The 23,316-nt window shown below is 36.3% G+C and overlaps 1 protein-coding gene across 1 annotated transcript in view; it reads right to left on the bottom strand.

Moving 5' to 3' along the window:
* Positions 1-10,452, bottom strand: part of LOC149791754 (uncharacterized) — a 45,316-nt gene extending 34,864 nt beyond the window's left edge. The window contains exon 1 of the mRNA XM_089970256.1: positions 9,750-10,452. Coding sequence (XP_089826382.1) covers positions 9,750-10,220 — 471 coding nt within the window. The 5' untranslated portion in view covers positions 10,221-10,452. The remainder of the gene's footprint in view (positions 1-9,749) is intronic.
* Between the last annotated feature and the right edge of the window lie 12,864 nt (positions 10,453-23,316).

The raw sequence follows: 23,316 nt of genomic DNA, 5'->3' as shown, positions 1-23,316 counted from the left end.
AATCTCCTAGACTGTGGAAATTTGATAGGTGGCAACCTGATTATTCTTGGAAATTTCAACTTTCACTTTGACTGTCCCGGAAACCCGAATACATAAAAACTCATAGATTCCATTAATGTTTTCAACCTCAAACAGTCAGTTAACCAACCCACACATAAACATGGTCACATTTTAGACTGGATTCTTCATAGACCTGATGATAAAATTCTACGGTCCTCTCTGGTATCCCATAACCTTGCATCAGATCACCTCTGCATTATACACCATCTTGACGTATCAGTCCCTAACCCTCCACCTTTATCTGCTGTTAAGAGAAACCGCCGTATGATAAATAGAACCAAACTAATGCATGACATCCAAGCTAACCTAACAACTTGCTTACCTCCTACCGCAGAACAACTCGATAACTGCCTGCGTTCACTGCTTGACAAACATGCACCAGCTACCAAGTGCAGAGTATCAATTCAAAAGTGTTCTCCATGGTATAGCAGTGTTAGGGACCAGCTTCGCACTGCTAAAAGAGACCGCCGTAAAGCTGAGAGGCTCTGGCTTTCCACCAGACTCACTATTCATAAGCAAATCTATGAAGCCGCTAAGAAGAATGTCATAAATATAGTCCATGCAGCGAAATCAGCCCACTACACTACTAAGATCATGGAAAGTTCCAGTTGCAAAAAGCTCTTCGAGATTACTAACAAGCTAATGTCAAGGAACAAATCAACACCACTTCCAACTACATTCTCTCCAGTCGACCTTACGGACATGTTTGCAATTTTCTTCCGTGACAAAGTACAAACCATAAGAGATAAGCTTAACACCACAATTTCAGTTGACTCGTCGTCACCATACAGTTGGGATACAGAATTTGAACGGCAAGCATTAGCAGCATTTGAACCTGTCTCTATGGATTTCGTACGTACAATCCTGATGATGAGTGCATCAAAGTCATGTGAACCAGATCCAATTTCAACATCACTGCTGCTTGAGTGCTTAGATCCAGTTTTGCCTTCACTAACTGATGTTATTAATACCTCTCTCTCATCCGGTGAATTCCCATCATTTTTCAGAACTGCCATTGTAAAGCCTCTGCTGAAGAAACCAAAACTAGACCATAACGACTTAAAGAACTACTGCCCAGTTTCTAATCTCTAATTCATATAAAAAATCTTAGAAAAGGTTGTTCTATCCCAGCTTGTATCTCATCTAAATTCAAACAGTCTTTTTAGCAATGTACAATCTGCATATCGCCCTTGCCACAGTACTGAAACTACTCTTCTAAAAGTAGTTAATGACATTCTCTCTGCGTTGGATAGTGGAAAGATTACAGTCCTCACCCTTTTTGATTTATCTGCAGCTTTTGACACAATAGACCATCATATATTACTTCACCGTCTCCAGCATGTATTTGGCATTCATGATACAGCCTTACTGTGGTTCAAGTCCTACTTGGTCAACAGGACACAAATTGTATCTGCAATTGGAATACGCTCCAGCGAAGTTGATCTATGTTGTGGTGTTCCACGGGGGTCTGTTCTTGGACATGTTCTCTTCATCATGTACACTCAGTCGCTCTCAAGTGTCATAGATCATCATCCAGTGTCTCACCAACTGTACGCTGATGACATCCAAATATACAAATCTAGCCACACAACTGAAGTTGAAGCTACCATCCAAGGTGTAGAGAGGTGCATTTCTGATGTGAAATCATGGATGACATGTAATAAGCTGCAGATGAATGATGATAAAACTGAGGCCATTCTGATCACAACACAAAGACTTTCTCATTCACATCATTTACCTCAAACAATAAATATCAGCAACACCAACATTAAATTCACACAATCAATACGAAACCTGGGTGTTACTCTGGACAGTACTCTCACATTGCACCAACATGCAAGGCTGCATATCTTGTGCGGAGATGCATCAGCTCATTTCGCAAATATCTTTCAGTTGATGCCACTAAAAACACTTGTGTGTTCATTAGTACTTTCAAGACTGGACTATTGTAACTCAATTCTGTCTGGTTCATCTCAATATCTGATCCAGAAACTTCAACAAGTTCAGAACACAGCTGCTCGGATCATAGAGTACCACGATCAGAGCACACCTCCCCATTGCTCTGTACCCTACACTGGCTATCCATTTGATCCAGAATCAAACACAAAATTTGTTCTCTGTGCTAAGTTTCTCTGTCGGGCTCTAGTCCAACATACCTATCCGACCTCACCCATGTGTATACACCAGCAAGATACTTACGCTCCTCTTCTGACAATCGTATACTCATTATTTCCACTATGAAAACAAAGTCATATGGACAGCGTTCTTTTGCATACCAGGGCCCAGCAACGTGGAATGAATTGCCCACTGAACTTAGACACAAAGACACAGTGATCACATTCAAGAAGGTTCTCAGAACTCACTTATTTCGACTGCAAGAACAAACTTAAAGACCTAATAATGTTTCCTACCTTAAATATTCTCAGCATGTTTTTTTAATGTTTTCTAATTTCATGGTGTTTGTTTTTGTAATCATATCATTATATGTTTTTTATCTTATAGGTGTTGTCTAATGTTGTAAAGCGCTTAGAGCTTCTAAAGATTAGGCGTTATACAAAGTCCTCATTATTATTATTATTATTATTACACCGGATTATATTAATCTGGAATGATCATTAAATAAGGACATAATATACATGCAAACGTTCCCCTCAAGTCATAGCATCGTGTTGGATATTTATTTATTTATCCGCTTCAGATTTCATTTAAATTTAGGAATATGCAGTTATTAGTATATAATTATATACACTGTATATTTTACTTGGTTTCTTTAACATGAATGTAATTACTTTGTACGGCAATTATGGGGAGACAGCGTTACATGCAACATTTTGCCTGTCAAAAATACAATACTCTCCCTGTATTCCTCGTGTTATTTGAGGAAATCTCTTTTCCTTTCAAAACAATTTTATTTCTTGATCACTTCTTTATTCAACATTAGCTGATGTATATTCTTCCTAAATCAAATAACAGAAAATGTTAGTTTCTTGAAAAAAACACCATGACTTTTTCGTTAAGTGTATTCCAGTATACTCGTCATTAGTAAGACAATCAGCTGATGAAGTTACGTTAAGGAGATAATTTATGTCGATTATCTAATGTAAAGATGAACCATAAAAGGTCAGTACAGATACTTTAATTTTGTACAATCCAACTGGCTTGTGCGTTTGTTTGTTTATTAATGTCCGATTCAGTCGAGTTGTTGTCCTCAGTGATGTGATAAGACAGGTCTGATTAAGTGGGGTACAAGGGCCACGTGCCCGGCACCCGCACCGTCACGTACCCCACCCCCCCCCCCACCCCCCGTTGCCGTGGATACAATTTTACACGTGTTTAAATAAACCATACACAGGTACAAACCGTCTAATACTTGGCCAGATATAGTTATGATAGCTGGACAGTTTAAAAACTATTTTCGGGGTATATTTGTAGGTCTATAAAACTCCTTCCGCCCTCCCATCTTAAGTGCCGACCCCTCCCCCTTATTTATCCTCAGTAACGTTTTATTATTTTTTATTTCTTATTCAATTTTAAATACTTCCAAAAAACGAAGACAATTCGTGTCGAATAACAAAAGCAGCCTGTTCTGTGCCAATGGTTCACTATTGTCTTTAAAACATACGCCTTTGATAGACACCCAAAGCCTCGTTTTCGATCAGCGAGATAATGCGATAAACCACGCTACCTCTAATTATCCGCAATTTCGAAACTCGTATCTTTACTTACAAAGACCACTCTTTGTTTCTTGCACAATAGTCTCACTCTCTATACTTCGGAATTGTATTCGTAAACAATCAGTCGGTCATAAGCTGGCCTGATTTAGGACATTATGGTTTACAGATTAGTCAAAGAATCCAGTATGGACGCGAAACATAACTGAAATACAAGTTTCCAAAAGAAATATAAGATCGTATATGATCCCACAGAGTTGGCTTTTACGTATAGGTATTTTTGTAAATGTATAGATACTAACCGTCCCAATATTCATTTTAGAAGTCTACTAAAGTTGGTTGCAAACGAGATAAAAAAAAATGGAACCATCGCCACAATGTTTGCCATAACTGATTTCAAATTAATACGTATTTTTAAATGTTCTCTTCCTGCGCATATGAGAGAAACTGTTACATCCATTTTATAAATTTCAATTTGATTCTGGTTTCTTTGGAAAGATCAATCGCTTGAATAGCTCAATAATGAAATTACAACAATCCACGGGGATCTATCTATACATACATCAATTAGGCTAAATGTATATTTTGAAACTAAGAAAATAGATCAGCAATAAATTATTTTATGTTTTTTGAATGAAAACAAGAGCTTGCTTAAAAAACCACTTACGATACTTGATAAGATTAGTAGTATCAAAAACATAATGTGTAATGAATACGTTAACATGTTAGGTACTTGTTAAGTTACTTGTTACCTTGCGCACTGACGATAATGTTTTCATTTTCTAAGACAACAATTACTGAATTTTTTAAACTATTCTTTTCTCTGAAAGTGGCAGTTAATAGTGATGTCTAGCCCTGGGACATCATGCCGCAGACATGTAGCATGATGTCCCACCCAGTCACATTATCCTGACACCTGGCCGACCAGACCTAACACTAACCTCTTAATGCTGAGCGCCAAGCGAGGTAGCTGTTAGTGCCATTTTTTTTAAGTCTTGGTATGACTCGGCCGGGGATCGAATCCACGTCCTCCCGTACCTGCGGACGCTCTAACCACTAGGCCACCGGAGCGGTCTAACCCTGAAAGTTCCCAACTTTACATAAATTAAAACTATAAGAAATGATCGGCGATGTCTGCCCATTGTATTTCTGTATTTTTCACATCTCTAAGATTTCTCTGACATAAGTCTTTCTCAGTCCCATAGCACCTCAAAGTTGATATATATTCATGTATGTATGAAATTTGTGTATACATGGATGAGCACCGTTTAACTAAACAATGTCTGGAAGTTACTCTCTGTATTTAATGCTATTAGTAATCAAATCAATTAACCATTAATAATAAATTCTAGAATTACGAGGATGGCAATATCATCGTCATTACACATTCTCTCTCTCTCTCTCTCTCTCTCTCTCTCTCTCTCATTGTTAACAAGTACAAACATTCTGCCCCCGTGTTTGGAGGTATTTGGTTTCAATACTGATGGAGAAGACTGTTCAGATTAGCAGAACTGACAAGGCGATGAAAACGGAACCTGAAGCAGCCTGCTCAGTTGAGTTAACTTAACTAACTTTGTCATAGGACTGTATCATCACTTTCTCAACGTACTTTTTCAACATAAATGACCACAGACAGTTTCAAGTGATTTCAGTGTTCACGTTTGACACAATTAAACTTTTAAGATATTACAATCAAACATTAAGGGTTAAATTAATTTTTTTCAAACCTGAAATAATCTTTACCTACAACATATATTATCCCATCCATTTAGCCAATCTTTAATCCCAACTGATTACTTACTGTTAATTATTTCGTAGCGATACAAGGAGCGATGATTCACTTTACTAATTGAGGGCAAATAGTCGTCTTCAACTTGGCTTTGGATATTTTCTGTCACTACATATCAGTCTGAGTATCTCGGTCAGTTTAAGCTGCCATCGCTATGGAACGAAAAGTCAAACAGCGCCAAAAGGGTGGGGTGGGGTGGTATCTCAAAGTGAAATGAAAAGAATGCGCAACAAATTGTGGGATGTTAGCTGGCGTTGCGAGGGGTGAGTATATTAAATAAAATTAATAGTAAAAATAAAGCAAGCCAATTCACACCTTTGATGCAAATAAAGGTAAAATTGTTATCCGTCAGGAAAGTTATAAGAGAAATTTAGTTGTATTTTAAGTCTAGCACTTTTTGCGTCATGCATCTGATGACGCCATAATATCGAAGATGTCAACACTTTCTCGACAGATGATATCAAAACGTATTCGCTAGATGTAAACAAACTGTAAGGCGACGTAGTTTTTTGCAGTCTTTTCTCCCTACTGATATGTCAAAATTCTTTATGCAGATACAGTCCTAGGAGGCCGAGACTAAACTCTAAATTAGATCATGTACACTTTTCTGTTCTCCATTAATAGTATTTACAACTGTGATACAGAACTATAATGTATATTGGTTCTTATCAACTGGTTCCATTTCAATCAATAGCAGGAAACCCTTTAAATGGGCATTTTTTCGACGGACAAGCTAACAAGTCAGGAACTAACCACTTTGATACAAAGTTGTACTTTGGTGAAAACCTTTTTAAAAATTAGCAAAACATGTTAGAAGAATCCCAATACGGTATTTCAGAAATGACGATGTTACTCGTGAAAGCATTTTTTAATTCACAATATCTAGAACTGTCCGATTTTTCAAACGATTTATTGCGAGATCTATTGCGAGAAGTGAACTGTATTTTTACCTGTATTGCATACACTCCATTGCAAATAACGTAGACCCGTGTCTGCCGCCGCAAAATGCGGTGGTATAATTGTTCATTGTATATTATTTAAAAAAAAAAATGAAGGAAACCCCAAACAAATCACTCTTATGCCTATCTGCCAATGACTGAAACAAAATTCTCTCATAAGTGTGTGTGTGTGTGTGTGTGTGTGTGTGTGTGTGTGATTGGATTTTTAACGTAGCTTTAACAATGTTTCAGTCATATCTCTCCGATGTCTACAGTGTGACAGTTAGTGATGTCTAGCACTGGGGCATCATGCCGCAGACATGTAGCATGATGTCCCACCCAGTCACATTATCCTGACACCAGGCCGACCAGTCCTAACACTAACCTCTTAATGCTGCGCGCCAAGCGAGGCAGCTGTTAGTACCATTTTTGTAAGTCTTTGGTATGACTCGGCCGGGGATCGAACTCACGACCTCCCGCATCCGAAGCGGACGCTCTAGCCACTAGGCCACATTCTCTCATAGGGCCTGACGCTCTACTAATCTCAAAGAATTCTCTTGGTCTTCTAGTTTAAACAATTTATTCTGTTTAACTGTTGATTACTGAAACCGTGTCAGATATATACGAGTGATTAGATTTTAACGAATCAGCCGTGGTGGCGGACATATTGGAAGCAAGACTGGCACCATTATCATTTAGGACAAATTAAACATCATTTGAAGACTAGAGATACCAACCCCATTCCCATATGACTATACAATCAAGAGGAGTAGCGCTAGCAAGATGTTCAAGATGGGCATTGCGACAGCCATATTTTGTATAAAACTGGGCACCATTCACATATAGTTTCTTTCGGTGGCCATCAGTTTTGGTGAGTAGCGAGAACGAGTATTTCAAGATGGTCGCCATGGTGGCCATATTTTATATCAGATTACATAAGTTTCATTCACGACAGACAAGACACCTTAAAGAGTCTTCTGATAAAAGCCCATATAAATACGACTTTCCACTTAGGAGGAGTACAGATACGATTTTCAAGATAACTGCCATGGCGTCAATATTTGAGGTCAGATTGGGACTATTTCATTCAGGACCATAATTGTCTTCTGGTGAATTCCCCATATAGATATTATTTTCCTTTTAGACTTAAATTTTGGTGGAGTAGATATAAAAAGATTTGGAAGATGGATGATATGATCGTTTTATTGGATGTCAGATAGGCACAATTACTTATTTAAGACCAACTAGACAACATTAGAAGTCTTCAGATGAAAACCCCATGTCTATATGACTTTCACTCAGAAGGATCAACGATAACAATAATTTCAAGATGGTTGCCGTGTCGGCTATACCGAACGTTCTAACAGCGCCATTTTTTATTTAGGACCAATTAGAGGGGAAAAATGACTGCTCTTGTTTTACCGATTTTTCAAAATGGATTCACAAAAGAATGAATTAAAATAAAGAAACTGTAAGACTCGAACCATATATAACACTGCTGTTGTTAACTATACCTCCTTACTTTTATTGAGGGTGGTGGTGGTTTGTGTCGCTAAAATGCAAGGCAAAACTAGCTGAAATGTAACTCAAAACGACGTTGACCCCGGGGTAAACGGGATGTGCAGACAGTGGTGTAGTTTGCCTTCGTCACTTGATAGCACTTTTATATAGTGGGCGCTATACACATATTATGAACTTCTGAGTGACAGGTGTACGGCGAAGTTGTTAGCATTTGCAACCCGTACGAAAGAGAGAATGTTGGCATACCTCTGTGTTACTTTCTTCTATTGCAGGTGACATTTATTTCGATATTGGACATGTGGAAAGTGTAAACGATCTAAGCACACAGATAACCAAAATGACTGCCCCCACGTGCTCAAACAATTAGACTGAATTAGTCTAAAGTACACTATCTCTAGCAGTTATTAACACAGGGAAAATTAATTTTGCCAGACTAGACAATACCAGATTCTAAAAGTGTAATGAATGAATTACCAAATATATAAATTTTAAAAAAGTTATCGGCACTTCATTTTTTTAAACACAATTTACATCGGAAGAACAGGAGCTGAAAATGACCACGCGGAGATAGTAGCTGTTTGATAAGTGGACATCTGAAGTAAGGCCAAACTGTCTACTCTAAAAACCATATTACACCCATCAATCATACACCAAAATAAAGGGAATCAAAATGTTTTGAACAATGCCTAAGATATACAATGTCTTTCAAATGGTCAGTATAACCAGTGAGGAAAACTGGGAAATTATTTTTCTTTAAAAATCTAACCCTTTGCAAAGTACAAAATTGTAGAGTGCCACCATAGATGGATGTTGGCAAACTGCTGCCAAGATAAATGTCATAACGAACGGTATTCGTTATCCCAGCTTTAGGAGAGGCAACCCACTGTGAGTCGTACGAAATTCTAGGAAAAAAATCACGAGGTGCTTTGATTGGCGTAGACTGCAGTCTATCGGTGCATTATACTACAGACCTGTATCAATGTTGGGCCTGACTGAGCAAGTGCGTCCCATTGATATATATGGCATAACCTTTAAAGCGTAAATAATTGTGCACAATATAACGTATCAACATTATTATTTTATCTCAAGAGATATTCAACAGGACATCGGAAATCAATGAATCAAAGAATTAGCATTAACAGTATTTCTGCTTTTTATAAATGGTTAATTTAAAGATCACCTCTCTTTTCTTAATTATCAAAAACTGTCAATTTTAAAATGAAATCAGTTAACTGGTCGAAAAATTTTCAGAAAAAAAAACACAAAGCAAAACAGCAGCCGTTTGGCAATCGTGCACGTTTACTTATGTGCTTGTGCTTTTGATGCATTTTGAGTTCTCTTTCTTTCTTTCTCTTTCTTTTTTTTTTCTTTTTTCTTTTTATTTATTCTTTCTTTTTTAAACCAAGGATGGTAAGGAAAGGGGAAACGTCCCTATAATAGCTGTTAATACACTTAAAGAACAAAAGAAAATATTCGAAAGTATTGCCATTAAACCCTTTTATTCCCTCTTCCTAGCCACAAAATTACATAGAGATGCCAATCGTGGCCTCATATTTTGAATGCTCCATCTCGGTTAATGTCGATAAAACAGGTTGAGGGATGGGAAACATCATGTAGCACACAAGTTCATCGAAAACATTTGATAGGAGCAATATCTGGGTAGGAGGGGGTGGAATGGATTGTTAACAAATCTGAAGTGTGTGTGTGTGTGTGTGTGTGTGTGTGACAACTGCCTCAACCCCTTTACCCTTACAGTCTGAATATACGTACCATATTGAAACTCTTCACCGCTTCTTCATATTTTCCCTTTTCCATGTGCGCCTCTCCTTCATTTCTACAAAATTCGTTCAAAGCCTCGACACGATTCAGTTCTTTGGGTTTCTGGGGAGGGAGTACGGGAAGTTTTCGCACCTTACGTTTCTCTCGAGGTGTTGAAGTACCACTTGATCCAGAAGTGTGTTCATCAGCCCTACTGGAGTCATTCAGTGGGATAAGAGTTGTCCGTGTGTATGTTCCGTTTGATTCCTTCTTGGTATTTACTGGCTTGGGAGCTCTAGGAAGAGCACGAGAATGTTTTATGTTGCCGTTGTCCACGGAATTCTGAAGCTTTCCATTAGGTACAGACGGTAAGGCTCTTGATGGCTTGATAGAAGCCATTGGTTTCACCGAATAATGCGAATCAGTTGGAAGTTTGGGTAAAGTGTACTTCGAACTTTGTTGAAATAAAACTTGTGCAACCATTGCTTAAAAAATAAAAAATAAAAGACAAAAAAAAAAACAAAAAAAAAAAACAACAGATTTCTATAGTCTAACTAGTTCTGTGTCAAAGACCAATCCGAGGAAAAGTTATTACAGACAATGCATAAAGTCTTATGTCTGCAAAATTGTAACGTCTGCTGCCATTTTGAATTTCACAACATTCGTACTTTTAAATCGCCTTCGTTGTACCATAAAATCCTGAAAATGAAAGAAATTTACAAATAATGAAAATGAGAATACATTTGTTAAATAAGTATACATTATCTCCTTTATATTTACAATAGTACGAATGCAAGAGTACATTTAAAATATATATATATAAAAAACATATCCGCTACCTACGCCTTAATGGCCATAGCAAATGTACACGAGTTCTCTCTCTCTCGATCAGATCTTTTGTTTTAGTCAGTTGCCGTGTGACAATCAATGACGACAGCGTTTAGTCTTTTATGTATTACACTATACACTCAGTTAATGTTAAATAATAACATTGTTTGAATGGTGAACACTTGTCTTTCTTTTATAATATTTTGATATTATTTTTGTCAACAATTTTAAAATGACTGTAGAATCCTGATCTGATTGGATATCCGTTCCATTCGATCGTAGTCGTCAAAAGAGCACCATGGTGGACTCCTTGATACGAGAATACGGCACGTGAAAAGTGATACCAAAGTCGAAAGAAAGAGGGATAGTATGGATTGCTCATGAATGTGACCAGTTAACCGGAGAGTTTGCAGCGAATAAACAAAACGGAGGGTTTTGAACTATGTATTTTATAGGAAATGTAAACGCTTAATATAACTAACGCGTGGTAAACACGGACAGTATGACTTTTTTTGCAACACAGTGGTATTAAATTGTATTCTCCGATTTTTCTGACTTTTGTTTTACAAAACATTTAGTGACCTGTGGTATAATTTGTTTCAAAACGCTGTCGAAATGGTCTTATTTTTAACACACACACGCGCGCGCGCGCGCGCACGCATGCACGCAGAAACACATTATGTAAATTATGCCAGACACAAGCTTATTATCAAGTAAGCGCCATTAAAACACAATGACTTGTGGTGGTGACAGTTTCTCATTATCATGGTGGTTCTGGTCAAAGAATAAAATTAAAAAAATACTTCATTTTTTGTGTATAACGTGAATCCAACTCTGCTTTGGTTTCGTGTTTTGCGGTCTAACAACACATGTAGGTTATAGAGTGCCAAGGCAACTGGAGTAGCGGGCCTTGCTCAAGGACACCAAGGTAGTACCTAACATGGGTTGACATGATGTAAAGATTCGAATCTGCGCCCTTTTGGTCGCCAGTCGGCAATCTAACCATTGAAATACTACAGCTAATAACGGGCAGGGCCGACAAGGGGTGGGTTGGGTGGAGAGGCAAACGGGAATATATTCCGGGCCTGTAAGGGGGCCCGGGCCGAACAACACTTTTTAATTTTATAAAAGAAAAAATTTGTTTGAACAAGAACTAGGAGAGACCCGTGTGTTCCTTACCCCAGGGTCCATGATCGCTCTCTACAGCCCTGATAATGGGTACTTGTATCTGCGAGCGTATTAATGCTGTTCGCATGTATTGTGTAGCATACGGGAACGTGTGCCCCAGGTCCTTTAAAGAACATGGCTATAAATGAGTAGTATCGTTGAGTGCATCGTGTGTGTGTGTGTGTGATTTGGATTTTTAACGTAGCTTTAACAATTTTTCAGTCATATCGCTACGATGTCTGCAGTGTGGCAGTTTATAGTGATGTCTAGCACCACGTAGCATGATGTTCCACCCAGTCACATTATCCTGACACCAGGCCGACCAGTCCTAACACTAACCTCTTAATGTTGAGCGCCAAGCGAGGCAGCTGGTAGTACCATTTTTGTAAGTCTTTGGTATGACTCGGCCGGGGATAGAACCCACGACCTCTCGCATCCGAGACGGACGCTCTAACCACTAGGGCACCGCATTTTGTGTATCGACCTTGTTAAATATTTTTTCTACAATGATCAACTAAATAAATCAAAGTACAAGTATAAAATAAATAAATAAATAAAACTATCAGTGTTAATTTTAAATGAAAATGGGTCAAAATAATATTATTTGTCGACTTGTAGGAAAATTTTGGCAACTGTTCAATTATTATTCTCAAGCAATTTAATAAGAAATGAGTAACTTTTAACGCTAGAGAGTTAAACATTGTAAGGGGAATATATGGTGCCAAGTTCTTTTGTTCTTAATGCCTCATTTGACACGCACATAGATAATGTATGACATGTGCCATGCTTATTTTTGTTTGTTGGTTTGTAACGGCACCATTAATACGTTATTGTCTATACTATGGCAAGGAAACGGGAGCTGAGCACCGTTTATATTAACATGCAGACCCAGCCAGGACTAGGTGGGAATCGAACCCACAACCCTTGGATCATGAATCTGATGTCCTGTGAAATGTTTTACCATGGCTACCAGTCTATTTTCGGAATAGCTTACTGGAGATCTGTGATAATTTTCAACTTCAATTTAATTAAAAAAATTTCACAAAGGACACATTTTACGAATTGATTTTAATTAAGCATAAAAACTTAAACATTGTGACCATTTATCAACAATCTGCATAACGTAAAACGTTTATAATACTGATATTTTAATATTATATTTAGAATTAAGAATTTATTTTCAAATTTAATTTTACTTATAGGGTTTCTCATAAATAAATTGTATGACAATCGTGAATAAATCACTACTTAGTTTGCATCCTCATTTTATTGCCTTTATACATGCAAATTAGCTGTGATTGTATGCATTTGCATACATGTTAATTCATTATTACTCATTTAATTCATTAATACTCATTTGGCATACAATTCATGTTGACACCCACATAACACGTTTCGCTCACGGATTTAGTGATGAATGAGTTTTATTTTAAGTTTCTAAATCCTGAAATCAGTCACGTATTATGGTGATGAATAACTCCGCTACAGAATAAACACGCATATACCTCAACTACATGATCATAAAAGATTAATTTCTCATTCCATCACAAATACTGAAAATATAAATATTTTACTCAGCATGTTCGGAAAAGGTAAAAGTCGTACGATATGAAAATGTTTTCGTAATATAGACTTCCAGCAAACATCACTTTTTATGCAACAACACGAGACCTAGCTCACGTGCGTCACCTAACGAAAACAAAAAAAAGACCAAAAAAAAAAAAAAAAAACAAACAAACAAAAAAAAAAACCCAACAACAACGGGAGACAACTTTTCAGAGCTAAGCACTAAGCACCGTATTTTGCGAAGACCTATATTGGTATCCCATAGATCTGTGTTTTGTAACCCATGGGTCGCGGCAGTAAACTGGATCACCATGCTGTTTTGAGTGGGTCGCCAAGATCAACCTTATTAATTTAAAGTTTCAACCAGAGTGGTTTTTAGCATTCGATAGGTCGCGAGGCTAACAACACAAATCTTATCTTGGTCGCCACCCATAAACATTAAGAAACACTGTCACAGATGTTAGAAAGGTGGACCATACAACAGAGGCGTAGCTATGATATTTTGCGCCCGGGGACGAACTATAAAATTGGCGCCCTAGCCCCCTCCCCGTTTAATCACATTTTTGAATATTACCCTTGTTTACATATTATAATGTAACGTTGTAAGCCTCATTTTGGCGCCCCTGTACCTTGGCGCCCGGGGACATATGTACCCCCCTGCCCCCCCAGCTACGCCTCTGTCATACAATGCCTAACAAGCATGCAAGCGTCAACGGCATGTCTTTCCTTCTTACCAGATACCAACAGATATGTTGAAAGAACTAGGAAATATGCATGTTTGTAAAATCTTAGTATCACCCTGATCAAGGATATCTCTACGTTACTGAACATTAACCAAAATTAGCTGTTTATGACCGATAAAACAGGCACATGTTCATACATTAACTAAATTTTCCTAAAATTTTCCTTTGCGGGGGGGGGATGCATTCCAAAATCATCTGTTGATTTATTATATACATCTTAAGCTGCATCTAGAATTTTTTTTACATTGTTAGCGCACACAGATGAAAGGAGGGTAACTAAATTGTTTGAATTATTACATTGTTATTATACCCAGATGATAGGAGGGTCACTAAAATGTTTGAATTAATACATTGTTAGCAGACCGCTCCGGTGGCCTAGTGGTTAGAGCGTCCGCCTCGGATGCGGGAGGTCATGTTATGCCAAAGACTTACAAAAATGGTACTAACAGCTGTTTCGCTTGGCGCTCAGCATTAAGAGGTTAGTGTTAGGACTGGTCGGCCTGGTGTCAGGATAATGTGACTGGGTGGGACATCATGCTACATGTCTGCGGCATGATGCCCCAGTGCTAGACATCACTATAAACTGTCACACTGCAGACGTCGTAGTGATATGAATGTAAAATTGTTAAAGCTACGTTAAAAATCCAAATCACACACACACATTGTTAGCATACCCAGATGATAAGAGAATAACTAAAATGTTTGAATTATTACATTGTTAGCATACGCAGATGAAAGAAGGGTAACTAAAATGTTTGAATTATTACATTGTTACCATAGCCAGATGAAAGGAGGGTAACTAAAATGTTTGAATTATTACATTGTTAGCATACCCAGATAATACAGGGGTCATTAAATTATTTGAATTATTACATTGGTACCATAGCCAGATGAAAGGAGGGTAACTAAAATGTTTGAATTATTACATTGTTACCATACCAAGATGATAGAAGGGTCACTAAATTGTTTGAATTATTACATTGTTAGCATACCCAGATAATAACAGGGTAACTAAAATGTTTGAATTATTACATTGTTAGCATACCCAGATGATAGGAGGGTCACTAAATTGTTTGAATTATTACATTGTTAGCATACCCAGATGATAGGAGGGTCACTAAATTATTTGAATTATTACATTGTTACCATAGCCAGATGAAAGGAGGGTAACAAAAATGTTTGAATTATTACATTGTTAGCATACCCAGATGATAAGAGGGTTAACTAAAATGTGTGAATTATTACATTGTTACCATACCAAGATGATAGAAGGGTCACTAAATTGTTTGAATTATTACATTGCTAGCATACCCAGATAATAAGAGGGTAACTAAAATGTTTGAATTATTACATTTTTAGCATCCCCAGATGAAAGGAGGATAAATAAAATGTTTGAATTATTACATTATTACCATACCCAGATGATAGAAGGGTCACTAAATTGTTTGAATTATTACGTTTTTGGCATACCCAGATTATAGGAGGGTCACATTGTCGTTTATTATTAAGTTTTAGGCATACACAGATGACAAGAGGGTCACTAAATTGTTTGAATTATAACGTTTTGGGCATACCCCGATTACAGGAGGGTCACTAAATTGTTTAAATTATTGAGCAACAGGGAGGGCGAGCAAACCTAGCTCGTTTTCCGTATAAAAAGCTCTACAGAAAACTTTGTTCTACCAAGGGCTGATTTACCAAAATAAAAGATTCTACGACGATTAAAAATCATCATAAAATCCGGAAACACAATATAGGTCATGCCCTCCCTGCTGCTGTCGTAGTGATCGAATTTTTATCCAAATATTTTATCAAGACCAACACGATATCTTGTTCGAGGATCATGTAAATTTACTGTTACAAATCCATGCGGAGTAGCTTGAGCATGACTAAAGAAATTTCTAAATTTATTAATATCCATGTCGCCGCTACACCAAGTTTGATGAATATTTCTTAGCGTGTGCGTATCTACGCCATTAAAAACAGCCAAAATATTACAATTATCTCTAATTACTTTTGGAATTTGTGAATACCGCTGAGTTACATAAATAATATCAGTATTTTTATGTCTGCCTCGGGAAAATATTCTTGCAGGATTAGCTTGTTTATCCAACATTACGTCGTCGTAAACAACTAAATTATTAACTGATCCGTCTAGGGAATCAACTGAAGGAGCTTCTTCGATATCCTATAAATTCAATAATAGTATCACCATCACGTAACAATGATGCGTTTTCGTTAAAATCCTTTAATACCACATAACATCGCTGATCATCAACAGATGGTGCAACCAAATATAATTTGTCCCATTTTAACCATCTCATTTTCAAATTCAACAACTGCGTTTTACCTGACCCTGATGGACCAATTATCATTCTTATAGAATTTGGTAATGCCGCATGATGTTTAAATGGTTCATGTTTTTTTTTGTGGCAGAAAAATCAATTACATTCATGATATAATTATATTATGGATTTATATTGTGCAAAATGTAAAACACGTACGCCAACAAAAGACCTAACTGCGGTTGTTACACGCAACAATAGGTCGGCCGCTACCGGAATATGTACAAAATGTGGTATAAAAAAATTTAGATTTACTTCATCCGGTCAAAAGCCAGCCAAAGTAAAAACAATCAGAAAAAAAAAACTTATGGAGGTGATATTGCCACAAAGTTAACATCGTTGCCAGGATTATTTTGGGCTAAATATCGTGGAGAAAAACATCTTCCTGGATATAATTACTGTGGTCCTGGAACACGACTAGATATCAGATTAAATAAACAGGATCAACCAAATCCTGGCGAGAATCCGATAAACGCAATAGATCAGGCGTGTCTAGCTCACGATATAGCTTATCGAAGTAATGATCTTCAACAACGACATCTTGCTGATGTAAAATTAATTCATTCATTAAATTCTATAAAAAATAAATCTATCAAAGAAAGATTAGCTAGTTGGTTAGTAAAATCTGCAATGAGAAGCAAATTAGTTTTAGGTGCTTAATTATTATGGAAGCAATTTATTATTCTCCTGCTGGATTTTGGAAAGGTAAAACAGCTATCAAAAAACTTGCAAGTGCTGCTCGAGTAAAACCTGCTACGGCTGCTGCGTGGTTATCTAAACAAGCTTTTTGGCAAGTTTATTTACCACCACCTAAACGAATTGAATACGCACATTTTGACGTTAGTGTTCCTAATGAGGTTCATCAAGCCGATATTATGTTTTTACCACATGATACCGTTAATGACGTCACTTACAAGTACGTGTTAACGATAGTTGACATCGCAAGCAGATACAAAGAAGCAGAGCCGTTAATAACTAAAACAGCTACTGAAGTTGCTGACGTATTTAGAAAAATTTATCAACGAGGACCTTTAACATGGCCAAATTTACTTCAGGTTTTGCTGACGTATTTAGAAAAATTTATCAACGAGGACCTTTAACATGGCCAAATTTACTTCAGGTTGATCCTGGCAGGGAGTTTCTTGGTGCAGTATCTTTTTTAATGAAACAAAATAATGTTAATATACGACGAGGAAAAATTAACATCCATAACGATCAAGCAATTGTTGAACGATTTAATAAAACACTCGCTGAACGATTATTTGGTTATCAGTATGCGATGGAATTTATTCAGGATAAACGATCACAAGAATGGGTCACAAGATTACCGAGTGCTTTAGCAGCAATAAATAACGAACCAACACGAGCAATATCAATGAAACCAACAATCGCGATAACAAAAAACAATTATACCAATAAAACGACGTGATTTTTCAACACGACCGGTTTTAGGTAGCATTATTGTGCGATATTTATATAAACCACGTGAGGCTGAGGGTGGCAGAAAAAGAGCAACAGATCCTATTTGGAGTACAACAACACATAAAATTTCTACCGTAACAAGATCGTCAGGTAGACCAGCAATTTATGTACTTGATTCACTTGCCCCTCAACGAGGATTTACTCGTGAACAATTACAAGAAATTCCTGCTGATACTCGATTACCACCTCAATCACTTAGGTAATCAATTCCACGTCGATTACATTCTAAACACGCCAGAGTAACATTATTGCGATTATGACCGAGTTGATTATTTTTTCTATCCACGGTAAACTGTCTTGAATCATATTTTTTATATCGCCACGTCATAATACAATTACAACCACAACAATGATTATTTTGTTGTTCTCGAAGTAAGATTATAGCGTTAACATCCAAATCAAATTCATAATTATTTTTTTAATCAAATTGTTTATAACTGAATAATTTTTTCTTTATCATGTAGTTGCCAGCTACTGATTCATCTAGGACAATACGTTTCAGTTGAGATATTTTTCTAACCCTAGATACAGCTAAATAAACTAAATTGGACCATTCTGTACGATCATCAACTATCCAAATACGAGTATCAGTTATAGTTAATCCTTGCGAAGAATGAATAGTCATAGCATAACCTAGCGTCCAAGGAGATTTTGTTGCGTTAATTGCTGGCTCAACGAAATTAATATCAATAACAACAACAACAACATTAAGTACAAGATTTTGTTTTTCTTTTCCTGGAATATCAACATCAATATTTTGTCTTCTAGTATCTGTTGGTCGATAACATAACGGTACCGGCAATAATGGGAATTTTTCTTGATGTAATTTAAATAATTTCTCCTGAAGAGAATCACGAACAATTTTTCTGCTGGCAACTATTAAATCAGATGGCGTACACGATGATAAAAAAATCTTTCATTGATGTTTCTGGAATTATATCTCTCATTATGTTACATTGAGTTTTATTTGATTGTAATCGAATTAATTTTTTAAATTCACTTAACATTTCATCAAGAGATCTGTAATCGGCGTTAACTTCTTCATAATAATCAACAAAATTCTTCAATCGTTCATGAGGAGATTCTCCATCAATTGGATTTGGTTGACCATGATCTCCACACATTATTACTGCAGTATTTTTCGTTGATAACCAGTCGAGAAACACATTTAATGTATCAAATAGAACAGTACAAATCTCATCCCAAATAATAACTTTATTGATGTATTTATCACCCATTCTTGAAGAATTCCATATTCCACCGCTGTATTTGAAATAACTATGATAAGTACACGAATTAACGCCACGTTGCTTCATTTCTCGCGCTAATCGATGTGTTGGCGTTAACACAACAACGTCAGAGTTTTTAAATAATTCAATCATTCTTGTTGTTTTTCCGGATCCATCTGACCCGTTCACGTAAACAATTTTATATCGTGATACCGGATCATGCACGGATAGTTCTGTTGAAATTTCTAAAATACTATCAGAATAATATTTATTTTCAACAGCAACACCAGCTTGTTCACAATAAATCAAAATGTTTTCATCTTTTATTCTCCACGTGCCCCATGAACCATTGCCGGTCAATTTTGTTAGCGCCGATATATATTTTCTGTCAATATGAAACGAATCAGTAGCTACTCTAACTGCGTCAATGGGGAATTTATTTATCATGGAAAGTAAATTTATACTTACGTACGCAAGCATCGACGATCTTAAGTGAGTATACTGCGGTGATTCTCCTTCAATGTAACTAATCACGGTACCTAATTTTGTTCCGTCAGCAAGATAAATACTCTCTCGGTTATAAAATATACCTTTCTTGGCGGTATCAGCGATTATAAAATCTAATTCGGCTTCAGGCTTCATCCATTATAAATCTACAATGATGTCGTTGATGATCATATGCACCGCCCTGAGTGAATTTACCAATTATTTTTCTACCTAAATCTTTTCCGTCATCGTGTTCCGTTGGCAACCAAATTTGTTTTTGTTTTCGATATGAAATAATTGCTTCACTAATCGTTAACGACGTTAACATAGCAGAATCTAGCATATATCTCAGCAGCACTATTGGAACCCATCTTTGTTCTGAAAAATGTCGACCAAACCATATATAACATATTTTATGTAAATTAGCAGCAAATTTAAACGAAATAACACGAGCGAACCCCGTCAAAGGAAAATCCGGCAGCGGACTATTAATTGCTACACGAGTCATCTAGTCACATGGATGTCCAAATTGTTCAAAGTATTTAGCACATTCACCTAATCCTAAAAATCTTCCAGGATAACACGCAATCATGTCAAATGAAATCATATTATCGCAATTATATTCTGTATTCCATAATCCGCCGTGGCCATATTCGATACAACTCGCTTGTACATCTTTGAGAAATTCCCGCCGCGTTGCTTCTTCACGAATTTTTTTCTCTTGCCGCGTGAGCAACAACAGATGGAACAGTAAAACAATTAATAAGTAAATTTTCATTTACTGAATATTTTTCTGCTATTTCTTTGATTGAGTTATGTAATAATTCACTTCTGTACATGTCTCCGTTAGGTCGTACAAACTGATCGTATCGTGTATCGCTGGAAAATAACCAAACAGATACCGGATCGGATTTACTTATTTGGTAAATAAAATCAAACATCTCCGTGGTAGAATTTTCTGTAGTAGAATTTTCTGTAGCAGATTTTTCTACTGGATAGAATTTAATAATACGATCTCGGGGAAATATTGTTACCGCGTTAGTTCAAGCATGAGAATTATGATCAACAATTACAACAGGTGATCCTTTAGACTTATACGCGGACGAATATAAAATTTCCCCCGATATCGTTTTTACCATCATAGGAAATTTTAACTTCGATGATAACGCAGCAACATCATCCACTGATGCACCAGCAGCAACTGATTCCGCCAAAGTATTTATTTTTTCTCTTCGTAAAGCAGTCAGGCCGTTTCCGCGTTTTTCATTTGTAAAATGTTCTATTACTCGTTCAGCTACACAATTTATTTTCACCGACATTTTCATCCTATTAAGATTTTCTATATCGGGTTTATTTATTTGATAAATTCCATAAACTACCGCGGTAACAGGATACGCGCGAATATAATACGGCTTATCAATTCCAGTTAGCAATTCTGGTTTAGATTTTCCACTTACTAAGACAGATTTTTTCCCACCAATTACCGGATCTCGTTTATCACGAGTAATCCACGCATCATTTTCATTATAAACTATAAATTTTATCCTAAATATAAATTTATTATCACCTAGCGAATTAATTATTTTTTTAGCTCGTACATCATTCATTATGTTATCGACGCCGTTAGTTTTCCGCGTTGACCAAACATGAGCTGCTCCGTCATCGTAAAACTCTTTCTTGGCGCGATTTACTTCAGGTAAATCATATTTAGCTTCATCAAGGTCGAATAAACTGATTGTTATATTTTAAACAAATGTCTAAATAATAATGAATCAGTGCAAATGGTTTATGGTTGGTTCATTTACTTATTGCAATAAATCATGTCGAGGTGAATTTTGCGGAAATCATTTACAATCTATTCGTTGAACAGGCCCAGGACCAACTAGATGTATCAAATGTAACATCGGAATTCGAGGAAAAACACGATTATGTTTGTGTTGCGGCGCAAAACGCTATCGAGAACTTAAGCGATATTATGATAAAAAATCTAATGATAGCGATATCGCTATCAAATGTGAGGAAGATTATATAAACAGATTTAAGACAAACTTCGATTTAGATAAATAATAATTACTATATGGATAATATCTTTAAGAAGCAGCCAATTATCGATAACTATGAAGTATCTTGTGATGGCGTTGTTTAACACTGTAAATCGAAAAATTCTGTTGGCAATGTTAGTAATTCTGGTTATCTTATGTTTAGAACCGGAAAGAAAAATTATCTTAATCACAGATTTATTTACGAGTGTTTCAACGGACCAATCAACGCTGGTTTAGTGATTGACCACGTCGATGGAAATAAATTAAATAATTCCATAAATAACCTCGATGCGGTTACGCCATGTGAAAATAATTTGCGAGGAAATGCTGGCGGATACAGAAAATCTAAGGCGGTTAAATCTGTAAATCTGAGTACCAACGAAGAGATGGTATTTCTGTCGATGCATTCCGCTGGTAAATATTTTGGTATTGATTGAGCTTCAGTACGCAGAGTTGCAGAGCGAATATATAAATCATAGTTTTCATATCGTTTCGGAGAATGGATCAAATTCTCTTATATTCCAGTATTAGATTAAAAATACTTGATTTTAAAAAATATCTATTTTATATTATTATTTTTTTTTACTTTCCAGAATATTTTTATTTTAGAAATAAAATTTTAGTATATCATGAACGAAGAAAATATCAACAACATAATTAAATCTACTGAGGTATTAAAAATCAAAGAAATAAATATTTCATCCGAGCTAGATTCGGACAAGATCATTGAGGATTTTGATTTACTGGAACAAAATAAACAGGAAGGCCGATACGTGTTGTCGTCCGAGTATAAATTTATAAAGAAAATTCAATCAGCGATGTATAAGTCGCTGGCTGACAATGATGAATCAGCGATAAAAGAATTTGCTCCGTTAGCTAACGTTGTTGAAAAGATCCGATCAGAGTGGTCTGACGAATATGAGGCTAAAAAAATAATTAGTACGCGTGTGCGACAACTAAAAAAGATGTTAGACAATGAGAAGTAGATTGTTGAATTTTAACAACATAAATAATATCATTTTTAATAAAACTAAAGAAAGAATAATATTTTGTCAGGTTTTTATCGTTTTTATTTTTTGTTGGTTTTTTTTTACGTATACAACTAAGATTATACCAATAAATTTATACATAATGTTTCTCCACGTAAATCATGCAGGTTTCCAGACTGATCTGTCAGTGAAAAATTCATTCTTGATAATAAACTATTATGACATCACAAATAAACCGGATTGATTGGTTCCTGCACGATTAAAAATCCAGGTGGTTCTTTCGGTGAAAACGTATAAAGAATAAATCCTTGCCGTGCTTGATTTGACACAGACGCGTCCGCGCTGTAGCTGTTTTCGACGATATCACAATTAAGATTAACCGCAACAACATTTGTTATATTTACAACCTCCGGCGAGATATGCCTGCCGGTGCCATCTACGGCGTTATTATTTTTCAATATAGATGGCACAAGTAAAGATTTTCTCCACGCGTCATGTAACTTAGAAAATAATTCATCAACGGTGTCAGTGATAGATTTTTCTAATTCATCTGCGTTATAACCGGGAAGTTTATAATTATTTAGATCATTTTCTGTTAGCGAATACGCGGTTAAAAATTTGTGTTTATTGTCTGATTTTTCATTTCTTATATCCGAATTAATCGATCGTGAACTTCTTTCATGTCAAATACGAATCTATTTA

The sequence above is a fragment of the Sinohyriopsis cumingii genome, chromosome 9 (assembly GCF_028554795.1).
Source record: "Sinohyriopsis cumingii isolate HCF-2022 chromosome 9, ASM2855479v2, whole genome shotgun sequence".
Taxonomy (NCBI): Eukaryota; Metazoa; Mollusca; class Bivalvia; order Unionida; family Unionidae; genus Sinohyriopsis; species Sinohyriopsis cumingii.
Note: the sequence above shows the minus strand (reverse complement) of the source record. Positions and strands in the feature narration are given on the sequence as shown.